General features: G+C 37.3%; 1 protein-coding gene across 1 annotated transcript; it reads left to right on the top strand.

Moving 5' to 3' along the window:
* Positions 1 to 256: 256 nt before the first annotated feature.
* CDC37L1 (cell division cycle 37 like 1, HSP90 cochaperone) lies at positions 257 to 26,685 on the top strand. The gene is made up of 7 exons (XM_021006268.2): positions 257 to 562; positions 4,686 to 4,967; positions 9,128 to 9,221; positions 17,652 to 17,767; positions 18,292 to 18,414; positions 23,830 to 23,994; positions 24,914 to 26,685. The coding sequence occupies exons 1-7, from the start codon at positions 431 to 433 to the stop codon at positions 25,013 to 25,015; spliced, it is 1,014 nt and encodes a 337-aa protein (XP_020861927.1). The 5' UTR covers positions 257 to 430; the 3' UTR covers positions 25,016 to 26,685.
* Positions 26,686 to 26,956: the final 271 nt, after the last annotated feature.

Here is a 26,956-nt window from a genome sequence, read left to right as displayed (position 1 = left end):
AAAGGTCTGCAGAAACCCAAGAAACGTAAACAAAAAGTAGTTATAAAGTCACTCTATGCCGGGCAAGCAGCTAGAGGGAAAGTCGCCCTCTCGCCAAATCCCCACTCCCTCCCGCTGGCCAACCAGGGCCCAGGCCGAATTCCTCCTACACGCCCTCCCTTTCCCCTGCCTCTTCTCCCCTTTCCCCCAGCGTTCCCCACCACCACCCCAACTCGGCTTCCGGAAGTGACGCCATTAAAAGCCTGGCCGTCTCCTTCCGCCACGGGGCTGGGGCCAGGCAGGCGCTTGGCGTGTGCTGGCGCCTCCGCGCTCGCGGAGGGATTCTGGGTAACGGCCCCCCCACCGGGGGCGGCGGCTGCGGGGCAGCCGGTTCCGGTCTGCCGGGAGGCCGTTGAAGGTGGCGGTTTGCCGGGCCGGGGGGAGCGGGGCTATGGAGCGGCCGTGGCCCCCGCCTGGACCCTGGAACCTCCCCCGGGACGGCGGGGAGGCTGACGAGGAGACGGAGCTGGATGTATCTCCCGGCTCCTCCCGCTTCCCGCAGTCGCCTGGCGACAGCCCCCAGGTAAAGGAGCGAACTTGGGTGGGCGGCGGAGGGTCTGCCTGACCCCCCGTTCCCCAGGGATTGGAGCGGGGACGAGAGGGTCACCAGCCTCCGGGCCGGCCCCTGCTCCTGCCCCGCCCCCCGTCCTGTTCCCCTTGGTCACGGTCCCCGCCCGTTCGCTCTTCGCTGCCTCAGGTTTCTGCTCGTTCCACCCCCCCTTCCCCGTGGGAGTGGGGGAGGGTATGGGTGCCTAATGGAGGAGCTAGACCGGCTGAGAGGGATCCTAATTGTGGAACTGGGGGGTGGGTGGGTATAGGAGAGTTGTACGGGGCCACCCCTAAGGTCCCCTTTCCATTCTAGAATCCTTTAATCGCGTCCCTTCCCTTGAACTCAGTTTCCTCTTGTATGCAATGAAAGAATTGCAATAGATACTCTTTTCAGCTCCAGATTCTACGACCTGATCGCCCCTAACCCTTCTCTAATTCCATGCCCACATAAGCACCTTTTCACTTTGGCTGCTCTTCCCCCTTTGGAAGAGAGGTGAGAATTGGCAGAATTGCATCTCTTAACCTGAGAGACCGAAAGTGAAATGGTATAGTGAAATGCACCAGTGTTTTGGGTTCCTAACATCAAACATGCTTCTTTTTTTTTTTTTTTGAGTAGTGCCCTGTAATGAAAAGAACAGTCGATTTGCCCCACCTTGGATTCGAATGTGGACTGTTGTTTATTACCTAGGTTGAAAGTCACCTAATACCTGAATCTTAGTTTGGTCAACTGTAAAACGTGGAGGGTTAGACTAGTTCAGGGATTCTTAATCTTGTGCCGTGGACTCCTTTGGCAGTCTGGTTTCGCTCGTGGACCCCTTCTAAGGATAATATTTTGAAATAAAATAAAATAAATAGAATTTCAAAGTAAGCCAATTATATTAAATGTAGGTTTTTTTCCTCAACTGACTTCACAAACCTAATGAAATCCATGGACATCTTAGAGGTCCCTGGACTACTAAATGATCTCTATGATACTAAATGTCCCACGAACTCCACAGTTTGCTTATGCCAGTCTCCCCACCTACCACCCCCCTAGGCACAGGTACACATGCCTTTTCACTTTGGCTGCTCTTTCCCTGAAGACCAGGAGGTAAGAATTTGGTAGTTTTGCTTTCAGAAATAAAGATTGGGTGATTCTACAATGAGGTGTACAAGCCAATTCAGTTTTGATATACCAGTTTGATACTAGCCTTAATGAAAACAGCTCTGAATTTGAAGTCAGAAGACTTAGATGTGAATATATGATTTTGGGCAAATAATTAAAATTGCAAAGAAATCTGTAAAAGAAGAGATTGGACTGGATAATTGCTAACATCCCTTCCAGTTCTATATTCTATGAGCCACATTCTAAAAGAAGCTGAGGCAGGCCTTCCTCAGTAATGTCATATAAACTTTTAGCAGATTGCTGTCTTTATTTTCTTCTTAGCCTTGTGTAAACTTTGAATAAACTTGCCATGTCCTTTTTGTGTAGCTCTCTGATCACTTTGTTTGGTGAAACTAATATTAATGGAGGGAGAAGTGACAGTCTACTTGTTCCCCGAGCAAAATTCTAATGAAATTTCAAGGATCATCTTTGACATCCGACTTCAGTTTTATAACCCTGGCTTTGATTTTCATATTAGACTGTATCCCACCCTTATTCAAATGGTCAGTGCCCTTTTGTTTTCATAACATTTTTGACTGTACTTTCCAAAGCCTCCTTTTCCCCCCCAAGCCTCAGCTGCCTCACCTGTAAAAGGGGGTGCTCAATTCTTTGTAGTACCAACCACATTGAATTGTTATGAGGATCAAATAAGACAAAACTATATAAAGTCATCGATTTTACATATATATGTGTAAAATATAAAGTATCAGCAGGTCTGGAATGGCAGGCACTCATTCCTTATAAGTCACTACCTGAAGTAGACCCTTCAAGATTTTTGAATCTTGTCTTATGAAGTACTTTTCAGTGTCCCAGTTTACCTTACTCTGTTTTTTTCCTTACCTGGAAGTGTTTTGGGAAGAGTTGTCCAGTCCATAGAGTAGGCAATGTTGTAATTATTTCCAATGAAATTAAAATGTTCTACCTTCCATCATTCTTGCAAAATTAATGGATTCCTAAAGATGCTTTACAGAAAATTAACTTTGTTTCCCTAAACTCATTTTTGCATATGATAATAAAAATTTATTATTTAAAAGTATGGTGCTTACAAAGAAGCCAACCACTGATCCATCCCCTAGCTAATAGATCAGAATTCAGTTTTACAACCACAGACACCACCAGCCACCTGAGAAATGGAAACAATATGAAAGAATTGATGAATCAATAGCACCCTATTAATTAGGAACCAATAATGTCATCGTTATAACATGAAAGGTAACATATCTTGAAGAAAGATTATACAGCAACTTCTGTAATCAGTTTTGTAGGCACAAGAAAGAATAGGTCATTTAAGTTTCTCAGAGGAATTTCAGTTCAAAGAGATTGCTTCACAAAAGTACTCCCAAAAGAAAATCTATTTTGAGTAGAGGGTTTTTTTTTCTTTTGGGGGTCGGATGGGGTTGTCTACTTTGACGTTGTGTGAGGCACAGCTGAACCTTATTTCGATTAAATGCTCTATCAATGATATTTCAGTTTGCAAAGTGGTAGCTTCATTAGTGCTAGTTTTGTTTATTTATTTGCTCTAAGCACACTTAAGATGCTTGTTTTTCTTTCTGGCTCTAAAACTTTTAAGTTTCTGTATTAGAACCAGCAAGAAGAAAATGTTTATTATATTTTGTAAACATTTTTAAAGTCTTAAATTTCTTGTTCAGTTTTTGCCAGTGGGAAAGAGGCAAGGTATCTGAGGGGGTATGAGTCCTCAGATTCGTTATGTGAAGAAATAGAAATTTAGTCCAACTGGAAACAGTTGACTTAAGTAAGACTCTAATTCTAATAGCTACCTTCTTTAGGTTTTACGAATAGTAGTTCTGAAACTGAATAAGAACAAAGATTTTATTTTCCTAAGTGTAAAATGCTTAGAAACTTAAATTGTGGTCTGGCCTTGACATTTATTAAGTGTATGGCTGTGGGTAAGTCATTAACCTCTCTTTAAAATGGTAGTTATTTGTACTACCTACACATGGGAGTGCTGTGAACAAAGTGCTTTAGTTTGCAAAGTGTTGTATACATGTAAAGTATTATGGATTAGAATATAAGAATGGGGTGAACATTTACAAAATCCTAAAGTGGTGAGTGGGTGCTACATCTGGATTTAAGAGTATTCCCATTTGTCTCATCTTCCAAGTTTGCCAGAAGCTGGGCTTTGCTTGAGGATTCCTTGCCTTTTGAAGGCACATAGTATTTAAAATGTAGATAATCTGCAGTTGAGGGAGCACATTTGGCTAGGTAATTTGCAATTAATGAACAGCTTCTTAACTGATCAAACAATTTTAATGAGTCCTTCAACATACCTTCTTAAAAAAAGAAAACACTTACATTTTGCATTGGGCTAAATGAAAGCAACACCTGAACCTTTTTCAAATTGAGAAATATAAATACTGTTGTATTTTAAAGTAAGAGACTTCAGTCACGAAGGACTAGGATTCCAAGTATACATACAGATAGAAAGAAGGAATCACTTCTTGGTATTCCTTGGTATAAGGAAATTCTCTACAGTAGCGAATTCCAAAGATTTTGTTTTCACTGTGTTAAGGAGGAGAGAAATTGTAGGCTTCTGTTTCTGTTACTTTAATTATTACAAGATAATATGCAAATGTTTGGGATCAAACTGCTTGAGGCTCTGTATTGCTGCATATGTTACCAAAAATCTCTACCCTTTAAAAGTTTTATGTTGTAGCTGGGAATAGAAGACAACACTGGAAGGTCATATATATTAAATGGTGAACGAGTTGTACATATAATAAAGATGCAATAGTTGGAGGTTTTTTCCCTAGTTATTTTCTGGCAAACTTCAAAAAAGTTTAACTGACTTGGAAAATTTGGGTAATCTCTATTAATGAAAATTGGAAATGTTTGACCACTGTGAAATACAATCTAAAGTGAAATTATGTTTATACTTCACAAATATGCTTTGTTTTCTTTGATTGTTACAAATAATGTTTTGTTCTCCATCCAGATGTATAGCCAAGGGATTGAACTGGCTTGCCAAAAGCAGAAAGAGTTTGTGAAAAGCTCTGTAGCGTGCAAATGGAATCTAGCTGAAGCTCAGCAGAAACTTGGTAGTTTAGCACTGCATAACTCTGAGTCCCTGGATCAGGAACATGCCAAAGCACAAACAGCGGTGTCAGAACTAAGGCAAAGGGAAGAAGAGTGGAGACAAAAAGAAGAGGCCCTGGTGCAGCGAGAGAGAATGTGTTTGTGGAATATGGATGCCATTAGCAAGGATGTTTTTAATAAGGTACAAGCTTTTATTGAGGAATACAAAGTAAAAACTATGAATACACTTAGGTATGTTTGTGGACATTTAACATCCTAGCATTAGAATATCTGTATTAACAAAACAGTACTCATTATCTACCAATTTTTTCCCCAAAATTCAATAAGGATTTATAGAAAACCAGTAACAAATACCCCCCAATACTGTGTTTAATGTAGCCAATTCTTGATAATAGCTGTAAGTTACAGTGTTGATTGTATAAGACTAATGTGTAGCTACTAAATGTGTTTAACAGTAAATAGCCTTTTCCATTTAGTGTACTAGCTTATATGCAGTAAACTCTTAGTTAAGTAACTTTTACTTACTGGTAGAATCACTAGTGTTGGAAGGAATATTTCAAATAATCTAGCAATTCTTTCTCTTAAAAAAAATACTGTACATAAGACTGTATAAAAATCAAGGCTAGAGTGTAAGCAAGGGGATCAACAATTAACTTCAAGGAGCAGTTCTTTTCCTGACTGTGCCATTGACTGACTCACTATATACACCAAGGCCCACGATCAAACCTTTCTGACTGTGCTTTTCATTCAAGAGCTTAGATTTAATCCTAGAGACAAAGAACTTTTAGGTAAGATAGTGACCTAGCCCAGCCCCCTTATTTTACTGAAGAAGCAACTGAGAAAGAAAGGGTGCCAAAGTTCACAACCCTTGTTTAGTAAGTTAGAGATTAGGTAAAATTACCTGACACTGGAAGCTGAAAGAAACTAAATTTAATCAATCTAGGACAGTAGTTAGATAGCTTTCCCTACATGGCATTGATAATGGAATAGATATCAATTTTTATGGAAAATAACAAAGTTGAAGGACAGAGAGATGATAAACAAGCATTATGAAAGAGCTGGTTTTGAAGTCAAAATGTCTAGATTTAAGTCCAGGCCTGCTACTTACTACCTCTGTGACCTTGGGCAAGTAATTTATAACATCTTCAGGTCTGTTTACTCTTGTTAAATTCGAGGGTTTAACTAGATTAAATTTTCTTTGAACTCTAAATCCTGTGACTAGATGACCTTGAAAATCTGTTACCCTATGATTTGAGGATTTCCAAAATTGGATATTTCTTATTCACATAAATCTATTGAAATAGTTGTTGGATTTCATCTAAGATCATTGTTAAACACATTCTCATAATAATATGAGTCCATAATTTCAGCCTTTCACAAATAAGAATTAAGAAACATCAGTATAACAAGCATCAGTTGGCATTATATTGAAACTCTCAGAGCAGTAGTTAAGGAATTGAGGAGCCAGATTCTCTTATTATGAAAAGAAGTTGAGGTATTTAGCTACCTAGGCAGCCTTTTATTACTTTCTACCTGCCTGCTAAATAATATCTGTTAACAAAAAAACCTTTAATAATAAGGCCAGACTATTGTTGAGGTTATCATTCTCTATGTAGTAGTGATATAGCATAATTATCTATCTGACAGCAAATGAATACTTCTGTTAGCAGATTGAGCTATAGCAGTAATGTTTATTTTGCAGAAACACAGTAATTAAGTACAAAGCATAGAAGATAATTCTGATTTACTATGCCATGTACTTACAGAGAATGGATTTTTGGAAAATGAAAAACCTTAGCTTTAGAGCAAATGTTACTGCTCTCACCATTAACAAATACCTTAAGAACTTCCATATTAGATTACAGTTTTGGACAGACTGGAATTGACACCACAGCATAAGATGAATGTGATAAAATGTATAATAATGAATTGTCCTGCAGAAAGACATAATTGTTCTCAGTTGATGTAAAAGTTAGGGCATACCCTAATATACCAGTTTCCTTTAATGACCCGTTATGAACTATATTACCCATGACATGCTGCTTCATGCTTAGGACTTAACAGCCTTTCCATCCTTCCTTCAACTGAACTCTTTAAGTATTGTCTCCCTGAGTTAGAGTGCATGAGCTCCTTGGGATCAAGGACTGTTGGTTTTCCTATTTGTATCCCCAGTGCTTTGCACAGTGTTTGACACATAGAAAGTGCTTAATAAATATTTGTTCATTCAATCAAGAGTGAATCTTAAATCTTTTTTGAATTTCTCTTTTTGGCCAAAAGTTTAGGGGAAAGGGAATGTTTCAAAAGTTTGCTTATTTTGCTGTCCCATCTCCTGACAAAGAGGTGTTGGATTCAAGGTGAAGAATGACGCGTATTTTTTTGGATATAGCCTATGTGGGAATTTGTTTTGTTTGACTATGCCCATATCTTACAAAGGTTTTGTTTTTATTTTCCCAGTGGTGAGGGTGGGTGGAAAGAAGAGAAGATGGATTTAATTTTTTAAAAAATAACTTTGCATATCCAGGATATAAAGATAGTACTTTTATTCAGTTATCCTGTCCTAAGCTTGATTAAGCTAAAAATTATGTCTCCTTTGTTCATATATAATTGTCTTTACTTTTTATGTTTGATCGTTTTAAGACTGCTCTCCATGACTATTTACTTTAGTTGCCCTTCTCTGACTCTTTTCCTTCATCTCCATTATATCTCTTTTGACTCACAGTGACTAGAAACATAGAATATTCTAGAGTGGACACCCATCTCAGGATAAAGGGCAAGGGTGTATGTCTAACTAAATGCCAAATAATGATAGAATGCATGTTCTAGAAAAGGTGGATAATTATTTTGTGTTATTGTTGTGAATTATCTATTAAGTGCTCCTTTAAAAATAGGCTTCTTTAGAACATTAGTTCTGTCACAAGTGTTTTATCTAGGGAGAAGATCATAGGATCATTGATTTAGAGCTGAAAGGGGCCGTAGACAATCTACCAACCCCCTTGCTTTATGGATAAAAAGCTAAGGTCCACAGAGGGGAAGTGCCTTGCCCAAGGTCATACAGCTAGGAAGTGGCAGACCTGACGTACAATAATATTCAACTCTATCAGCTGTTTCTTTTTAAGCCTAGTTTCTTACCTGACCTGAATTTGTCAGATTTTAATTAGGAATGTTTTATGGTGAACAGTGCTTTTTATATAGACTTATTCTAGTTTAAATTTATACTTGTTATAAAGTGATTAAAGTCATGGAGATGGAATCTGGATGACAGAATTTACTGAGAAAAGAATTAGCAGAAAATACTCATATTTTATCTGTTTTTGAATACTTGCTAATTCTAAGAGCTGGCAGAAAAGTAGAATGCGATTTTTATTTAGGGCAGTGATGATCTCAGCGTATCAATGTGGTCACAGAATGTTCTGAAAAATTGTTCAATGGTTTTCCTAGCTAAATAAGAACTTGATTTAATGTCCCTTTTTTTTGTTTAACTGAAAGAAATGTCCTTTAATAGAGCTTTCAAATTGTTTTAAGGACAAAACTTTTTTTTAACTGCCCCATAAAGTTTTTTAGAAATTTCAGCTAAATTTTGCCATCGTGTTCAGGAATTGTCAGAGATTTTTAAAAGTGATTGTATAACCTTACCTTATTTTGATCAGGATTTCTGGGATCATTTTCAATTGGAACTAACTAGGGTTATAGTCAAAAATCTTTATAGGAAATTAATGCAGTTATAAGTATATACCCATTTTATTTCTGAATGTGTGTCTACTCTGGAATACTGTGTGTTTCTAGTCACCACACCTTAAAAAAGAAAGAATGGAAATGGAGAAGATGAAAAGAACAACTAAAGTGATCATGAGGCTGGGAGTAAGGAGTGGTATTATAAAGAGAGATTAAAAAGTAAGCTGAATATTCCCACTGGGGCTAGGACCATGTCTTATCTCTCACAGTGCTTAGAGTATACATGTTTAGTAAGTGTTTATTGAATTGACTGGTTTGTTTCAAGTTTATCTACTTCTAAACTTAAGGAATTCAAAATTCAAGTTTAGTTCTGTTTTCTGTACGTGACTTTAGACAATAATAGGTTTGTTTGTGTTTTTGTTTTTTTGTTTTTTTGTTTTTTGTTTTTTTAAACTAAAATGCTGGGGTAGGGGAGAATTGGTTTTAAGGGCAATCTATTAAGACTTGGACTTGGATTGATATAGTGATAGAGTTTCCTGTCCAAAAGAAGGATGTTAGACATGTATGATGACTGAACTTTGAAAGAATATCAAAAGTGGCCTACTCAGATATTCTAGTTCAAATGAGGCAAAGAAATATTCTGATCACTTTATAAATTATTTTTCTCAGAGTTTTATTAATCAAGATAAAAGTAAAGAAATAGAAGATGAAGATAAATCCAAATCATTTATGCAGAAATATGAACAAAAGATTAGACATTTTGGTAAGTACCTTACTTGAATTTCCTTCTTTTGTAGTTCTTGGTACCATCTATGCTAAAAATGGGAATATAAAATATGGAGAACAAAAGAAGGTAAATGCCAACCAGGCGCTAGTTCTGTGGCTATTTCTGACATAATTATATGGCTGTGGTTGCAGAGTGTTTGGTTTTTGTTTTGTTTTGCTTTGTTTAATTTGTCAAAGATAGAGCAGAGCGATAGGCAAAACCACCCAGTTAATAAAAATAAAAATTTTCATAGTACTAACCTTTAAGATAAAACCATTTCTTTATTATATGCAGTTTTATACATTTCCTGCTACTCTCCGATCACTTTTCTCAGCCCTTCCTCATCCTTGGTCCCTAATATCTTGTGATTTCTGGCTAGGTATTTTTTTTTCAAATTCTTGTTACTTAGGTAACTAAGCAGAACACTGAAATATATGCTAAGTCATTTTGGTGTGAAGGAAGACACTGACTGCTTGAGAGGACCCGAAAGACTTCGTGTAAGATGGTACTTAAGTTCATCTCTGAAGGAAGCAGGCAGCAGTAAGGTGGGAGTGCTTTCTAGGCCCAGGGAATAGCCTGCAAAGGCACCAGACTGGGGGATGAAATGTGTATATGGGAACTGTAGGCTGGTTTGGCTAAAATGTTGAGGGTCTACAGCGGAGTAATATGGAATTGTCTGAATTGACAGGTTGGAACTCTTATTTTGTGTTAAGGCTTTAAATGCCAACTAGAAGAGCTTATATTGTTTTTATCCTAGAGGCAGGAGGGAGACACTGGAATCTATTGATCAAGGCAGTGACATGCTTATACATGTGGTTTAGGAAGATTAGTTCAGCAGTTGTGCAGGAAATTACTACAATAGCCCCCTAATTTGTGTCCTTGCTACTAGTCTCTCTTTTCCACAAAACTGGCAAAGTGATGTTCCTAAAGCATAGGTTTGACCATGTTGTTCCCTGATCGGTAGACTCTAGTGGCTCCCCATTACCTAGGATAAAAAACAACAAATATCTGTTTGGCATTTAAAGTCCTTCACAATCTGGCTCTAGTCTTATTATCCATTACTCCCCTCACATTCATTATAACTGGACCATAGTGAACATGAAGTCCTGTATTGGTTGTATTGAGTTTGAGATGCCTATGGGATATCTAGGTAGAATGTCCAATAGTCATTAGTGGTATGAGGCGAGCTCAAGAGAGATATACATAGCCATATATGTATATCTGGAAGTCATCTCCATAGGAATAATTGAATCCATTGGGACTACTGAGCTTACCAAGAAAAGAAGGCCTAAGACCAAAGCCTTGAGGGCAAGAGGTGGATTGTCCAGTAAAGGAGCAGGAGAAAGGATGGCCCTACAGACCTAGGAGAACAAGGAGTGAGCAATTTCCCAAAAACCCTGAAAAGAGAGTATCTAGGAAGAAGGGGTGGTCAAGAGTGTCATGCTACAGAGATTAGGAAGAAACAAAAGGCATTTGGATTTAGTAATTGAGATCATTGGCATCCTTGGAGAGAACTGTTTCAATTGAGTAGCAAAGTCATAATCCACATTGGAACAAATCAGGAAGTGGATGAGATTGAAAAATATGGAAAAAAGACAAACATGGTCAATGTTGGCAAAACTGTGGGAAGGCAGGCACACTTAATGAATTGGTCCAACAGTTCTGAAAGACAATTAGGAATCATACCCACAAAGTCACTGAATTGTATGTACCCTTTGAATCAGTGATGGCACAGTTTGGCATTTAACTTCATGGAGGTTAAAAGAAGGAAAGTTCCCATATAGATAAATATTTGTAGTAGCAAAGAACTGGAAAGCAAGTAAGAACTAGCCAACTGTAGAATGGCTGGATAATTTGTGGTATGTGGATGTAATGGAATATTACTGTACTGTAAAAAATAACTAATGTGAAAAATTCAAAGAAACTTGAGGAAACTTTATGAACTGATGAAAAGCAAAGTGAACAGAGCCAGGAGAACAGTTATACAATGCCCATAATAATTTAAAGGAAAAAAACATGTAACAGAACTCTCATCTGTTCAGTGATCAGTTGTAACTTCAGAGGGTAGACAAAGAATACCACTTGGCCATGGAGGTGAACTATAGTTGTGGAATGAAGATCACTTTCTTTTTTTGCTTGACTGTACTTATTTATTGGAAAAAATGGTTCTTGTGATGGGGATGGGATTGAGAAGGGTGCATTAAAGTATTGCACTTTTTTCATAATGGTAGGGTGAAGTGAAGGTATTTTCTTTTCCTTGAAGATAGGTAGAGATGCAGCCCTTTTGTAAGCAACAGGGAAGAAGCTTGTAAATTGGGAGAGAGTGAAGATTACAGGGAAAGAGAAGAGTTAAGTAAGGACTACTCACTTGAGCTTTGGAATGAGAACTTTGAGGAATTTTAAAATGAGATTTAGTTTTTCCTCCCCATTTCAATTCTTTCATTTTATTATGAATTCTTATCTAGATGAGTAGTGCCAGGTTATTACACAGTAGCTCATCGTCTGCATTAAAAAGGTGGGTAAGACTTGCATATCCAAAAAGAGATTTATTGAGTGTTTTTTACAACTGACTGGAGGTAGGAGTGGAACAAGGACTCCATATCCAAGTAGTGGCAGATCCTTCAAAAATGGCTTCTCAGTTTTCCCTGGATTATTCTAACTGTCTATCTCTTCTCCTCACATACTGCTCAAGAGAGGTAAAGGAAGTCACCCCATTTTGTGGACTGGGCACACTTTAAACTTATTATCTAAGCTCAATTGGGCCCATATTGCCAGTAGGCAATCTTTTTGTTTCTCTAATTGATTCCCTACCTCACTCCCCAAGGAAACTATTTCAGACTTTCTCTTCTTTCTTCAAGACTCCAGTTCCTCCCTCTCCCCTGCCCTTTTCACTAAAGACCTTACTTCTAATTTGCCTGAGAAAATTTGAGCCCATTCACCATTATCTTCTTTTCTCTTTCCTTCATCTCAACACCCTTTGCCATCATTTTTCTCTTCTCCTTTCTCCTAGTCTCTGTTAATGATACTCTCCCTACATAGACCAGTCCCTCTGTGTGTAACCTTGATCCCTTCCCCACCTGTCTTTGGCATATTTTACCCTTTTCTTTCCTAATCTTTAATCTCTCCCTATATACAGATTCTTCTGCTGCTGCCTTCATGCCCAAGTCTCCCTCAATCTTAAAAAACCTTAATTATACATTACCATCCCTTTTTCTGGGTATTATGCTAGATCCTTCCTCCCTTTCTCAGGGAATTCTTCAAAAAACAACAATTTTCTGCACTTATTTCTTCAAGTTCCTCTCTACTCCACAATTCTTTGTAATCTGGCTTCTAATTCATCATTCAACTAAAAATGTTCTCTCCAAAGTTACCATCAGTCTCTTAATTGCCAAATCTAATAACCTTTTTCAGTCTTTAGCCTTCTTGACCCATCTGCTGCATCTAATACTGTTGACTGCCCTTTGTTCCTGGATCCTCTCTTCACTCTAGGGTTTGATGGTACTACTGTCTCCTGGTTTATCTACCTGACTGACCAAACTTTTTCAGTTTCCTTTGCTGGCTCATCATCCGTATCAAAGTCCTTAATTGTGAATGTTCCCTAAGGCTTTTCCAAGGCCATCTTTTCTACTTTCTCTACACTCTTTTTTGTTAACCTCATCAGCTACTATGAATTTAATACTTTTATTTCTTCAGATGACTCCTAGACTTAGATATCATCCAGCCCCAGACTTTGTCCTGAGTTTCAGTCCTGCATCACCAACTGCCTATTGGCTGTTTCAAATTAGGTATCCTGGAGACCTCTTAAATTCAACAAAACTCATTACCTTTCTCCAATCTTACCCCTCTACTGAATTTTGTTATTTTTGTCAAAGGTACCAAACACCAGTCATTCTTCCAGTATCTCAGGTTCTTAACCTCAGCTTTGTCCTTGACTTCTCAATTTCCTTCCTCCCACGTACTCATTCATTTGCTAAATATTGTCATTTCTACCTCCACAGTATTTCTTCCATGTAACTCCATTCCCACAGGCCTTCATCCCTTATTGCTTAGACTGTTTCAGTAGCCTCCTAATTAGTCTTCCCGACTCAGAACTCACTATTTCAATCCAACACTGAGTTGCCAATGATATTCCTTATTCAGAGATTTGACCCAGCCACTTTCCTTCTCAGTAGCTCCCTATTGCTCCTAGGATCAAACACAAACTTCTCTGGCATTTTAAGCCCTTCAAAACCTACTTTTCATCTTTATTATATATCACTCTACTTCTTTCACTTTGTGTTCTAGCCAATTGTTCTTTTTCTCTGTTCCTCATACCCAGCATGCCATCTCTTGTCTCTGGAACTTTGCAGTGGCTGACTCTCATGTTTGGAATGTACTTCTTCCTTGTGTCTTTCAAGACCCAACTTAAGCACAGTGTTGTACACAAAGCCTTTCCTGATCCATCCCTCCCTAACTGATATTTATTTTGCATTCTCTATGTGTATGTGATATCTCCCCTGATAGAAGATAATTCCTTTGAGAATAAAGATTGTTTCATTTTTTCTGTCTTTGTATCCCCAGCACCTTGTAGTGTAGAATAAATTCTTGTTAGTTGATTAGATTCAAAATTGCCTAATGCCAAAGATGGCTTGGGTACAAGTAGTGGTATAAGAAAACAACGAAGGAAGGAAAACAAGCATTTGTTAGGTGCCCACTGTGTGCCAGCTACCGAGCTGAGTGCTTTAAAAATCTCTCATTTGATCCTCGGAACAGCTCGGGAAGGGAGATACTATTGTTCTCCCCATTTTTACAGTTGAGGAGACTGAGTCAAACAGAGGTTAAATGACAGGTCACATAGCTAGTAAGAATCTGAGACCTTATTTGAACTCAAATCTTCTTGACTCCGGGCCCATCATTCTAGCTATTGTGCTACCTCCCTCCCATCAAATATATTTCTGACTGGAAGGTAAAGTAGCTTATGTATAACACATGGAAAGCCCAAGTGCTTCATTGATATCCACAAAATACTGAAAACCAGAAGATCTCTTGTGTGTTTGGGCAGTTCTCCTAATAGAGCATTTATTGAAACACTTAGTAAAGAATCATATGGAATGAAAAGACATGAGTGGTTTGTAATGTGTACTAGTGAAAGAATACATGCTCTTAGATCATGAATCTGTTGAATTCTGTTGTCCATATGATACTGTCCTTGTCTAAGAGTGTAGGTTATAGTTTTGTTTTTGTTGTTTAAAAGAGTATTTGTACCCAAAGAATTTTCATTATAAATTGAGAGACGCCAGTGATCTTTCCCCCAGGATTCTGACTTAATAATGAATATGGATTCAGTCACTGAAGTGAGAGGAGCACCTTGGCCGCTTGCTCCTTCAAAACAATGCTGCTATTTACTGTAGAGTTTAGAGGCAAGAAAAGAACCTGGAAAAATCCCATGCAGTTTTCATCATAAAAGAGTTAAAGATGTAAATTTGGCTCCACATATTCTTATGAACCTTGGATGTGAGTGTTTATTAAGAATTATTTTTGTTTCTGCTGTGTTGATGAACTTTTGATTGATTAGAAATTTGAAAAGTTTTAACTGTGAGCATTTATTATGAAAAGTACTTGTATTGAATGATTAGAACTTCAGTTATACTTGTCTTATGTTAGTAGATGAGACTTGAGCTCTGTTTATTTCCTCGAAGTTCACTAGCTCCATAAAAGATTAAATTTGCTTTTGTCTAATTTTTTTTTCTAAATCAGGAACAAAATAAAGAAATGAAAAATGTGTGCTATTTAATTCAGGAACTGAATTTTAGGGCCCAAATAAGATAGGGGAATAAAAAGGGCAGGTGCTTAATAGTATAAGAGGAGGCCTTAATAGTATTGATGAAACATTACAGATAACCAGATCACTTATTATTTAAGTAAACATAGTATGAGACTGTACTAAAAGAAGAAAATTAATTTGTAGAATTTCTGAAAGCAGTTATGCTTTGATTTCTGAATTACTTATTCTTTGATACTGTTTTGGTCACTTATAAAATGCAGTCTGGTGTTTTTTTGTGTTGGAGTTAGAAATCTTGCTCTAGAATCAAGTAGTTGGATCCCTGATGTTGATAGGCTTTAAGGTGCTTCTGTGTGTCTTCCTTTCCCTTCCTATGTGTGAGTACGGCTCATCCCAGATACATAGAGAACCAGTATACATAGTCAAACTCTGTTAGACTTCTAGTGATTGATTTTTAGCACATTACTAGTTGGAGCATGTTTTTGATGTGAGTGTTGGAAGAACCTATTGTTCGTCCCAAATTTTTCCATCATCATTGGCTTACTCAATATGTGGTAACTTGGTCTCTGTCAAGGAGTAGGAGGAATGGAAAAAACTGAACATTGAGGCTTTGGAAGATATCTACTAATAGCCAGTCAAAAGCAACTAAGTAAACATTCACTCAGGAGACATAGTCTTGTCTTTGTGGAACTTGATCTAACGAAAAAAATGAGATAATAGTATTAAAATGACAGTGACATTAGAGAAGTTCAAAGCATCATTATGTGGGGTAACTGAGCCTCTATTCATCAGCCAGGTATGGCAAAAAGACACAAAAGCATCTGAGAACTAAGGTACTTCCAACACGTATACAGGGAAAGGAGAATTTTACAGCTACATGCAGAGAATGTACTATGTTTGTGTCTGTCGTTGCTGAATCACAGCTAGGACTAACAAAATGCAAGTTGATCTCCCAGCTAGAGAAAAAGGTGAAAGCGTTGTCTGTTCTCCAGCTTCTTGGGGAAAATGAAGTTTTCCCAGAAAGAAAAATGTCAAAGGAAAAACAAAGAAGAGTAAGAAAACAGCATAACTTATGACTGAAAGCTGAGGGGTAGATAAATGTGACACAGAGAACATGGAGTAAAGGAGCACTGAGCAAGCTATACAGCAGACATGACATTCTTCTTAGAGGTAGAGCTAAACTGTGAGGAGGAAGCAGCTCCTTGAACCTCAAGGAAGGAAGATTTGGTAGATCCACAGGTGCCACTAGAAAAGATATCCTCTAACAATACTTAGAAGAAAAAGGCTTGAGGGGGCAACTACGTGGTGCAGTGGATAGAGCTCCAGCCTTCAAGTCAGGAGGACCTGAGTTCAAATTTGATCTCAGGCACATAACACTTACTAGCTGTGTGACCCTGGGCAAGTCACTTAACCCCGATTGCCTCACCAAAAAGAAAAAAAAAGATCATAAGCCTCCCAGAAAAATATAAGAAATTTTTTTTAAAAAAAAGGCGTAAGTATTGGTAGTTAATAACTCCCTGCTGAAGCAGCTGCTTGTAATCTGACAGGACCAGTAGAGAAGTTTGCTTGCCTACTTTGTCTGGGTATCTGGGATGTGATAGAGAGTCTCTAGAAACTTGTCTGGGGGAGTAAGGAAGAAGTGAAGTAGGAGGAGACAAATGACCAATTCCAGAAAGCATTGCCATGGGCTTTTAAAGCCTGAGGGAAAAGATACTATATTAGAGGTAATGTTTTTGTCACTACTTTCAATTGTATCACATAAGTAGCCAAGACTCAAACTCTAGCTCATTCAGATTCTGCCTCTAAATCCAGTATTGCTTCCACAACACTGCGCCAGTTTTTCTTTAAACAACACTATATCATTTTTTTTAATACTACGTCACTAAGATTTAGTTGAATCCTTAATTCTGAGCTATTTAACTATTTTCAAATCTTTGATGGGGTTTCCATATGCAAGAGAAATGGATTCAGGTCTCAGCTTTGACCCTAAACAAGTCACTTAATCTCTGAGCCTCAGGTTCTCCATCTATAAAATGGAAGTAATGATACTTGTATCACAGGGTCAAATCTAGATCCATGAGACTTTAATTTCTTCTTTGTTTATGCATACAGTTTTATTACTTAGACATTTAGGAAAACCTAACTTCTTCAAATGGTTGAAACAACTTAGGGTCATAGCTTTAGGTCTGGAAAGGATTTTAAAGACCATAGAATCCAACCTTCTCATTTTACTGAGGAAGCGGAGGCATGGAGAGGTTAATATTCCTCTCCCTAGGGTCACACAAATAATAAGAGTATGAGGTAGGATCTGAACTCAGGTCTTCCTGACCTGAAGTTTAGAGTTTGGTCTCCTACTCCACAATGTTTCTTAATTCCTTCATACTTAGTTTGACCTGATTAATGATCTGAGATGTAAGGCATTGTACCACTGGAATGATTTCCATAGCAACGTGCATCTGTTTGAAGAGAGTTTTTATGTATATTAAAATGTTATCTTGACCTGCACAAACAAAAATAAGCAATTAGAAATGGCTAGGTTGTTTTTGCCCACCTAATTGTTTTCTATTTTCTCTAGTAATATTTAAAATGAAATAATTTTAAAATGTCATTTCATCCCACAGAAACACAAAGTGTTTGTCATTTGCACTATAATTCTTTTTTTAAAGGTATGCTAAGTCGATGGGATGATAGTCAGAGATTCTTGTCTGACCAGCCATACCTTGTGTGTGAAGAAACTGCTAAGTATCTCATCTTGTGGTGTTTTCATCTAGAAGCTGAAAAGGTATTGTGTAAACCTTCTGGAAACTTGGAAATACTTTAGTTTAACTTCTTTAGGTTTTTTTTGGTTTGGTTTTTTTTTTGCATCTATATTAAAGAGACACTCATGGTCAATAAATTGGAAGCCCCACATGTATTTCTGGAATTCATTTACACATAATTGTAAAGGAGAGTTGATTCATTCATATTCCAGTTGATAAATAGAAACATTCTTTAGAAAGGTATGGCTTTTCAAAATTACCTTTATTGTAATTTATATAATAAACATTTTTTTAATGTCCAAATAGCAGTTAAATATTGATTTAAATTAACATCACTGACTAGATTTAGTTAAGCTAATAACAGGTCTGGTCTGTTGGTCAAAATCTAAGGTTCTTGTAAAAATCATACAATATTAGTTATATGATAGGTAACAAAGGGCAAAGACTAAAATGCCTCTAAAGGCAAAGCATTATGCCATTTCAGTAGACACATGTTAACTATATTTTTTGTTAGAGTTGCTTATAAGTTCAATCAATTTCTTTTCAGAAAGGAGCTCTAATGGAGCAAGTAGCACATCAAGCAGTCGTAATGCAGTTTATTATGGAAATGGCCAAAAACTGTAATGTGGATCCACGAGGGTGTTTTCGTTTATTTTTCCAGAAAGCCAAAGTAAGTAGCTGAAGGAAAGTGTTAAATCGAAACTTTCGGTAGGTTGTAGCATCTGGGATGACCCTGTCCAAAGGCTTCCTGGGCTAGATGTTGCTGTTGTGATCACTATCGGTTCTGTGACAGTGGCATTGAAAGGATTCTTTTTGTTGGGGGCAGGAAAGGGGCACAGCTGGGGAAAGGTAAAGAGAAATGTACCACCAGAATCTTGAAATTGTTACTCTGCAGATTTAAGGGAAGCTCACCAGGTTTGTGCTGTGAAACATAAACCAAGTTGAGACATGTGGATGATTCAAATCTTGACTGCTCTTGATCTTTACAATATTCTAGATTTAGACACTAACCAAAATGGCTGGTAACTCGGTGATGGGAAATTCATAGCTTACCTACAACATTACCCAAATGATAAAAGTACATAAAAGTAAGAATAAATTTCACGAGGATCTTTCTCTTTTATTATTGTGAAGATTGTAGTCTAGCCAGTCTCCAGAGATGAGAACTAAGACATGTCTCAGGGAATAAGAGTTTACTGGGGAGTAGGGAGAGCCAAGGATAATTGTCCACTATCAGTTAGGCCCAGATCATATTTTGTATTTCTAGCTACCTAATTAACTAGGACCTGAAAGAATGGGAACAGAGTTAGATACAGGAGAGGTCTCAGGTTCATCTCTAGGGAGGGAAGGTCAACCAGACAGGGAATTCTGTGCTGCAGCAGAATGGTGGGACTAGACCCAGGGAGAGGTAAAATGGAAATATAGACCCTTTGACCTCAAAGGAAGTGGGGGACATACTGTGAGCATAAAGGAAAGAATTTGTCACTCTAGAGCAGGAATTCTATGCTTAGGGCCCATGGACTCACAAGGGGATAGATTTCAGGGGACTTGTGAACTGGGTTGGGAAAAACATTGCATTTTTATTTTCACCAACTTCCAACTGAAATTTAGTATTTCACTTGTGAATGTAGGCAACAAACTACATTAGTATTAAATTTCCCCAAATTGCCAAAAGGGTTAAGAACTCTTGTTCTAGAGTTATATGGTAGAGCTGATTTCAAAACAAGGGCATTAGTAGCCATGGATGTGGCTGGAGGGGGCGGCTTTTGTCCAACTAGGTTAGATCAAGTCATCGGTCAAAGAAGTGAGAACCATATCATTTGAAGCAGATAGAATTCTTAAGGAGGGATGGAGGGTAAGTCTTACTCTTACAAGAAGGCAAAGGAACAAGGACAGGGCTCTTTCTCAAACCAGGATGAAGGAGAGAGATTGCGCACATGCGTGTGTGACACAAAGTAGTGTAGGTCATCAGTAGTGGGCACCAATAAGCTGGATTTTCATTCTGCTCTGGAAGGAAGTCAGGCCCTCACAGTGTGGCGATGACCCTCAGGCCTGGTGCCACAATTATATCATTCCTTAATGTGTCACGCACTGGAGGAAATTTTCATGAAGAAACAGAGTTGGTTTGTAAATAACGCATTTTTTTATCTTATTCTTTTATAATTAATTTATTTTTAGTTTTCAACATTCACTTCCATAAGATTTTGAGTTTTAAATTTTCTCCCTCTTCCTCTTCCCCCCCCCCAAGAAGGCATGCAGTCTGATATAGGCTGTACATATACATTCATGTAAAGCATGTTTTCCCACAAGTCATGATGTAAAGAACAATTAGAACTAATGGGAGGAACCACGAGAATGAAGCAATAAAACAAAACAAGAAAAGGAGAGCAAATAGCATGCTTCCATCTGCATTCAGACTTCATATTTCTTTCTGTGGGTATGGATAGCAATTTCCAGCATGAGTCTTTTGAAGTTGTCTTAGATCGTTGCATTGCTGAGAAGGGCCAAGTCTATCAAAGTCAGTCATTGCACAGTGTGGTTGTTACTGTGTACAATGTTCTCCTGGTTCTGCTCATTTCACTCTACATCAGTTCATGTAAGTCTTTCCAGGTTTTTTTTTTAAGCCTGCCTGCTCATCATTTCTTATAGCACGATAGTATTCTATTACATTAATATACCACAGCTTGTTCAGCCATTCTTCAATTGATGGGCATCCCCTCAATTTCCAATTCTTTGCCACCACAAAAAGAACTGTTATAAATATTTTTGTACATGTGGGTCTTTTTCCCGTTTTTTATGATCTCTTTGGGATACAGACCTAGAAGTAGTATTGCTGATAACTCATTTTTTTATATCACCTTAAGGTTTACAAATTTTTTTTGCTTCATTAAAAACCCCATAAGATTTGTGTTGTATGAGGAAAAGAAAGTCCAGAGAGGTTCAATAACTTACGCATTGGAAGTGTCAGGGCCATGACAGAGCAGGCATTCCCCATTGTGGGGAGAGGGCAGGGCATTAAGTTTAGGATTTGGCTTACAATCTTATGGTCTTAATGCCAAAGAGTACTCTTTCTAACCAAAGGCGCATATTATATTTCAGTCCCTTCTCAACTAGTTAAAAAATAAGTTAACCTTGATTAGCCAAAACAATAAATTCTTATGGTAAAGAAGCCAAAATTTGAAGTATTCACTTCATTGCTTTTCATGTACCAGGAATTTCCCCAAAAGATATGGTGCCTAAGCTATTAGAGTAACTAGGAATAGGTAGTAAGTAGATTAAAAACTAATGAAGAAATTACTCTAACAAGTACTAAAGATTATTTCTTCAATAGAACATAGAAGGATTGAGAGTTTAAATTGAGGTATACCTTGCTTTTGCTGGGTTTGTTTTTAGTTTTGTTTTATAATTTGTTTAATTTTATTTATATAGAACATTGAGCTGGATCTAATACATTGAAATTTAATAGGAAACCCAAGTTTTACCTTTGAGTTCAAAAATCTTTACATAAATAAAGGATCCAGGTAAGTAATTGGACAACAGTTTTCTGAAAAAGATCTGAGGGCTTCACTGCACTTCAAGTTCAGTATGGTCAACAGTGTGATGTCAGTCAATCATCAATCAAAAAAACATTTATTAATTGCCTGACATGTGCCGGGCACTATGCTGAGCACTGCATATGGTGACCAAAAAAAAGCTAATTTCATCTTGTCATTATTTAAGAGAGGCCATAGCTGCCAAAAATAAGTAGGTGAGAGTTTTGTTGTCATCTGCCCTGGTCAGACTCTGCCTGGAGTATTATGATTCGCTCTAGACACTACAATTTAGGAAGAATTTTGAAAATCTGGAGAGCCCATAGAAAAGGGTATCTAGGATAAGAAAATGCCTTGAGTTCATACCATATGAGGATCACAAAAGAATGGCAATTACTTTATCTATAGAAGACTTAAGAGGTTGTTAAGTCATGTCTGACTCTTTGTGACCCTGTAGACCATACTGTCCATCTCATGTTTCATATGAAAGAGAGGTAAAAACTTCTTGTGTTTGGCCTTGGAGGACAGAATCAGGAGGAATGAGGGGAAGTTGCCAAGAGACACATTGAGACTTGAGGGGGGAAAACACTTTACAGTTTCTTACTGAGTAGAAGAAGAAGGGGCTGCTTCAGGATAGAATCGTTTCCTGCACATGAGTCTTCGTGTAGAGGCTGAAAGACCACTTAGTGGGTATGTTGTGGTGGAGATTCTCTTTTTGATATGAGTACTTTTTAGATGAACACCATGATCCAGACTTCTTTGAGTTTGTATGTACCCTCATCTATTTTGTAAGTAACTCTGAAGGGTTGAAAGAAAAAATATACACCAATCCTGGGACAGATGAAAGATACTGGGATCTCAAAGACAATGAGGAGGATTCACAAAAGATACATATTTTCTCTAGGGTGCAGTTGTAAAGTAAATATGAACCAAAAAACACTCATTTGGAGGTGTATAAAAAAATGTATATGTATAGCCTTTACCAGATTGCATGCATTGCGTTAGAGAAGGAGGAGGAGAAAAGTTTTAAACTCAAAAGCTTATGGAAATGATTGTTGATAAATCAAAATAAATTAATTTTAAATTTTTTTTTAATGCCACCCAAAAAACAACTTCACATCAGCATTGTATTAGCCTTCCAGAAACTGGCTAGATAGACCATTTTCATGGGCAAAGGAGAACACTATAAGTATCTGTGGCTAGTTAGTCCAGTAATACAAAGGACACTCCTTACTGTTGGTAGGTGAATAGCAATATTTGAATAAATGGAATTACCATTACATTATAATTTTTAAAAATATGAAGAAAGTTAACATGTGTCTGATATAAGGAGGGTTCTTTTGGATAGAGATGAAAAAAGGTGTCATTGTGAAGTGTTAGCAATGTAAAGAAGCAAAGAAAAAGTTTCAGTACAATTTTTAAAGGGAAAAAATATATAAAGGACATGAAGGAAAATTTGGGAAAGAGGTTTTTATAGAAGAAAATCCATAAGAGAATAAAGGTGAGTTTGTGGTTGAAATGATTTTGGGTGTGAAGGGTGAATTTTAGGGTCCAAAAAGGATATGCATGCGAAGATAGGCTGATTGGGGGAGATCACGTTAAGTTTTGGTTTTATCCGTAGCCTGTTGAATATAGTTGTACTTTATGCTTGAAAAGAAATAAGATAACTTTCTGAGTAGATCGTTCAAAAACCACTAAACATCTACTCCTGTATTAAGGGTGTTGGCACCTGAGGTAATTTGCTCACAGTGGCTTATAGTACAGAAAAGGGTGGAAACAGGCTTGAAGAAAAGCCACTAAGCATCAACTTTTGAGATCTCCTACTGACTTCTTAACCCTCATGCATTGAAAAGGAGCTTTCTTAGGTCTTGTGCTCTCTTTGAAATCTGCTAGGAAGCTTGGGCACCATCTAGGAAGGCCGTTTTAGTAATAAGGACTCCCAGCCATCCTCAGGCTACTGATTGAGGGAAAAGAATTGTCTCCCTGAGTCTTCAGGTCTTCTCTGCAGGAGGCCAGGTTTCAGTCTCTCTAGCTTCAGTTTCTCAGGGAAGCTTAATGCAATGGAGAATGTGCAGAGTCAGAAGACATGGTTTCAGATTCTTTGAAACTCATTAGTTGTGTGACTCTGGGCAAGTATTCCCATCCCTAAAATGGGGATAGTTCCTGAACTGCCTCCCTGCCAGGATTGTTGTGAAGAAAGATATTTATAAACCTGAGAACACCATTTAAATGTGAATTTGTTATTATTTTATTGTGAGCTGGGCATACAAAAAAGCCCTCAGAGAGCTTTATAATCTTAACAGCAATGATAGAGTGTACACAGATAACTGTGCTACAAAGTAAAACGTGAAGGAGAAGGTAATCAAATGCTTGTATCAAACAGTTCTACCCAGAGACTGGATGATACCTAAGCTTTCTTACCTAAAGAATTGCTAAGATGTATTATGTAATGAGTGCCCTTCTTCTCTTGCAGTCTCAGTATCCATTCTACTCGACATTAAGAGATCTTGAAATTTTTAAATACACTTTGATGCTTATTTTTTTTTATTTTCCAGGCCGAAGAAGAGGGTTATTTTGAAGCCTTCAAAAATGAACTTGAAGCGTTCAAGTCAAGAGTAAGACTCTATTCTCAATCACAAAGTTTTCAACCTATGTCAGTTCAGAATCATGTTCCCCACATTGGTGTTGGATCTATAGGTGTATTAGAATCCTTACCACAGGTAGGTGTGGAGAAGTAATCATTTGTGCTATTCCTGTTATTCCCTTACTGAATAATTTCTGAGTAATCATGACTATTCAAATGTTCCCATCTTAATAAGTATACTAATTAGATTACTCTCTAATCATGTTGTATATTTGTCCAAAGTCAATGAACTTCCCTGTGTCTTGTATTTTCTGTCTCTTTGTGCCACTTTTCTATAGCCACACACCCCTTTTCTTCCCGTTCCTTTCCCTCTCCCTGATACCTGTGTCACCCGACTCTGGCTTTGGCATAGAACTGAATCCTTACCATTTAGCACACATCTTGCATGAAATAGGCATTTTATAAATGATCAAGGAAATGAAACCTGTTGTGTTTCTTGACTAGAGTGTTATGTTCTCCATTCTGAAATATTGATGTAGATAAGTGAAATGTTTTATATGTCTCCTTCTGTAAAAATAATTTTTAGAAGCCAAAAATGAGTTTTACTTGCTCTTCAATTGATGTTTTTGGTTTTAATGTGGGTTATTAGTCCTCAGTAGGAAGAAAATAATAGCACTTTTGAGGTTTGACTTTGAACAGACAAAATTCAGATGCTGAAGAGGGCTCTTTTTTCTCTCATCTAGTCAGTGTTTTTCTAATTCAAATTGTTTTCAGTGTTTGCTAATATGGTATTTGTCATTTAGGCTAAAATATTACTGTGGTAATAAGGTAAGTATTCAAGACTGATTTCTGAAATTGTCACATTCTTTTCAATTTGTGTTTTTGAAAATTATGGAATTAAAATCACATGCGTCACCTGATACTAAATTGTTGAATAGTTGAAATCATTGTATCCTTATTTTTCTTGGAAGAAACAAAGTGAAACTGGAATGTCTTATTGCATCAACTTTCACAAAACTAATTTCTTGTATTTTTCTTCTATTTCCCTGCTCCAGAATCCAGATTATCTTCAGTATTGTACAAATACAGCGCTCTGCAGCTTAAACTCAGTGGTTCATAAAGAGGATGATGAACCAAAAATGATGGACACTGTATAGTTCAGTTAAGACTGCTGAGGCCAAGTGCTATTTTGTTACAAGAAAGGAAGAACTTGGCTATCTTCTTGACACTTTTATGGGTGCTGCACTTTATTTTTGTTTGATTTTTGATGGGAGGGGAAGAGAGTACTGAAACATTTTGTAATTTTTTTTCTCTTTTTTGAAAAATATGCTGCTAGGTTTTTGTTTTGTTTTTGTCTTTTGGGGGAAAGGGGTGGTTTTTTTTTCCCTTGGAGGGAGGAGAGGTACACCACATGTTGCAGGATGTGAAACTGGACTTTTTTTTTTTTGGCTACTAAATTTGCCTTTAATCTTATTGTTCTCAATTTTGGAATCAAAGTATGAAAATCTGCACAAATACAATGTTTACAAGAAACTGGTTGATTCTAGGAGGCATCTGCTACAGTCTCTTTTTATATAGACATTCGTGTCCTACTCTACAAAGACAATTAAAGATAAAATGTACTTGTATCATATTGCTAACTTAGATGTCAGATCTGGTGTTTTATCATATTAAAAGCAATAAATCAGTAACTGATATCCACTTAACAGAGCTGGGTGGTAAGCGATTAAAACAAATATCTTACCTAATTAGGATTAAATTTTTATTTTTTATCTCTAAGATATCTGTCAGTTCTAGCCTTTAAGTGGATGTAATAACAACAATTCATGTTTTCTGTGGTGTTAAGGTTTACAAATCACTTTCCTCGTGATAACCCTATGAGGGTAGGTGGTGCAAGTATTTTTATCTTACAGATTAGGAAACCAGGGCTCTGAGAGGTCGTGTAATTTCTCCCCCTGTGGTCACACAGCTAGGAAGTGTTGATCAGAAGTGGGATTTGAACACAAGTTTCTTCCTTCCACTACACCAGGATATAATTTGATATTTTAAGAAATTCACCTCAGTGTCTATTCAGTGCTACATTTAATAAATGGTAGGTGATTTTACTTGATTATCACACTAACCCTTCACTAGAAACAAAAGACAAACCTCAGACTGTAGAGCACTTTTCAAAACTGAAGTGCTTTCCTCACAACAGCCCTGTGTGAGGCAAGTAGTGCCGGTGTTATTTTCTCCCCATTTGCACATGAGGAAACTATAATTAAAGAGAGTTAAACAATTTCCCGGAGATCATAAGGCTAGTAAAAGGGCCAAACCTGGATTTATGGCCAGGTCTTCAACTTGAAATCCAGTGCTCTCTCCACCAAACCACAAATACCTATTATAGCTCATTATAGATACTGCAAAATTTAAAAAAAAAAAAACCTCACCTAAGTCCTTCTTTAGAATAAGAACAACTTAACTCTCATGTTTAACTTCATTCCACTAGATGACCTGAAAATATTGGGCAGAGGTGGGGGGGGTAGATGGGGAGGGGAGGATCCATAAATGGCCTGTAGACTCCATGTACAGTACCTTCAAGTTATAGGATAATTGAATTTTTTTTAAAAAAATGACTTCTTGTTTATTTTATTCTGTTATGAGAACTTAGTGCCCTGAGCATATTGTTAATAAGGATAACTCACATTTACATAGTGCTTTAAGGGTTAAGTGGCTTCATACAAAGCTGAGTGATTAAAACTGCTCAATAAAGACTAGTTTTTTTTCTTACAAAAATGGTTACTTTGTCACTGGTAAATTTCATTAAACTCTAGCCCAAACACGGGAATTTTCTGACTTTTATTTTTTATAGTACTTGCTTCCAAATATGCTGTAATATTTATTTTCATTGGTGTCAGTGTCAATATTAGCTGTTTTCTTTTGATAAAAATGCAAGTTGTCCTATTAGTAGAACATGACCTCAGAGTTATTTTGAGAAATGTGGTCTTTGACTTGCACTTCTCTGGAACTAGCCATATACACTTACTTGCTCTTAAAAGTTGCAGTCTGTATTTGAGAACTATATTTCATGTGCCTCGATTCTCCTCATTTCAGGGTAA

This window comes from Phascolarctos cinereus, unplaced genomic scaffold, assembly GCF_003287225.1.
Source record: "Phascolarctos cinereus isolate Bilbo 61053 unplaced genomic scaffold, phaCin_HiC Scaffold_4;HRSCAF=312, whole genome shotgun sequence".
NCBI classification, from domain to species: domain Eukaryota; kingdom Metazoa; phylum Chordata; class Mammalia; order Diprotodontia; family Phascolarctidae; genus Phascolarctos; species Phascolarctos cinereus.
The sequence above is the reverse complement of the archived record's forward strand: the minus strand, read 5'-3'. Positions and strand labels throughout refer to the sequence as shown.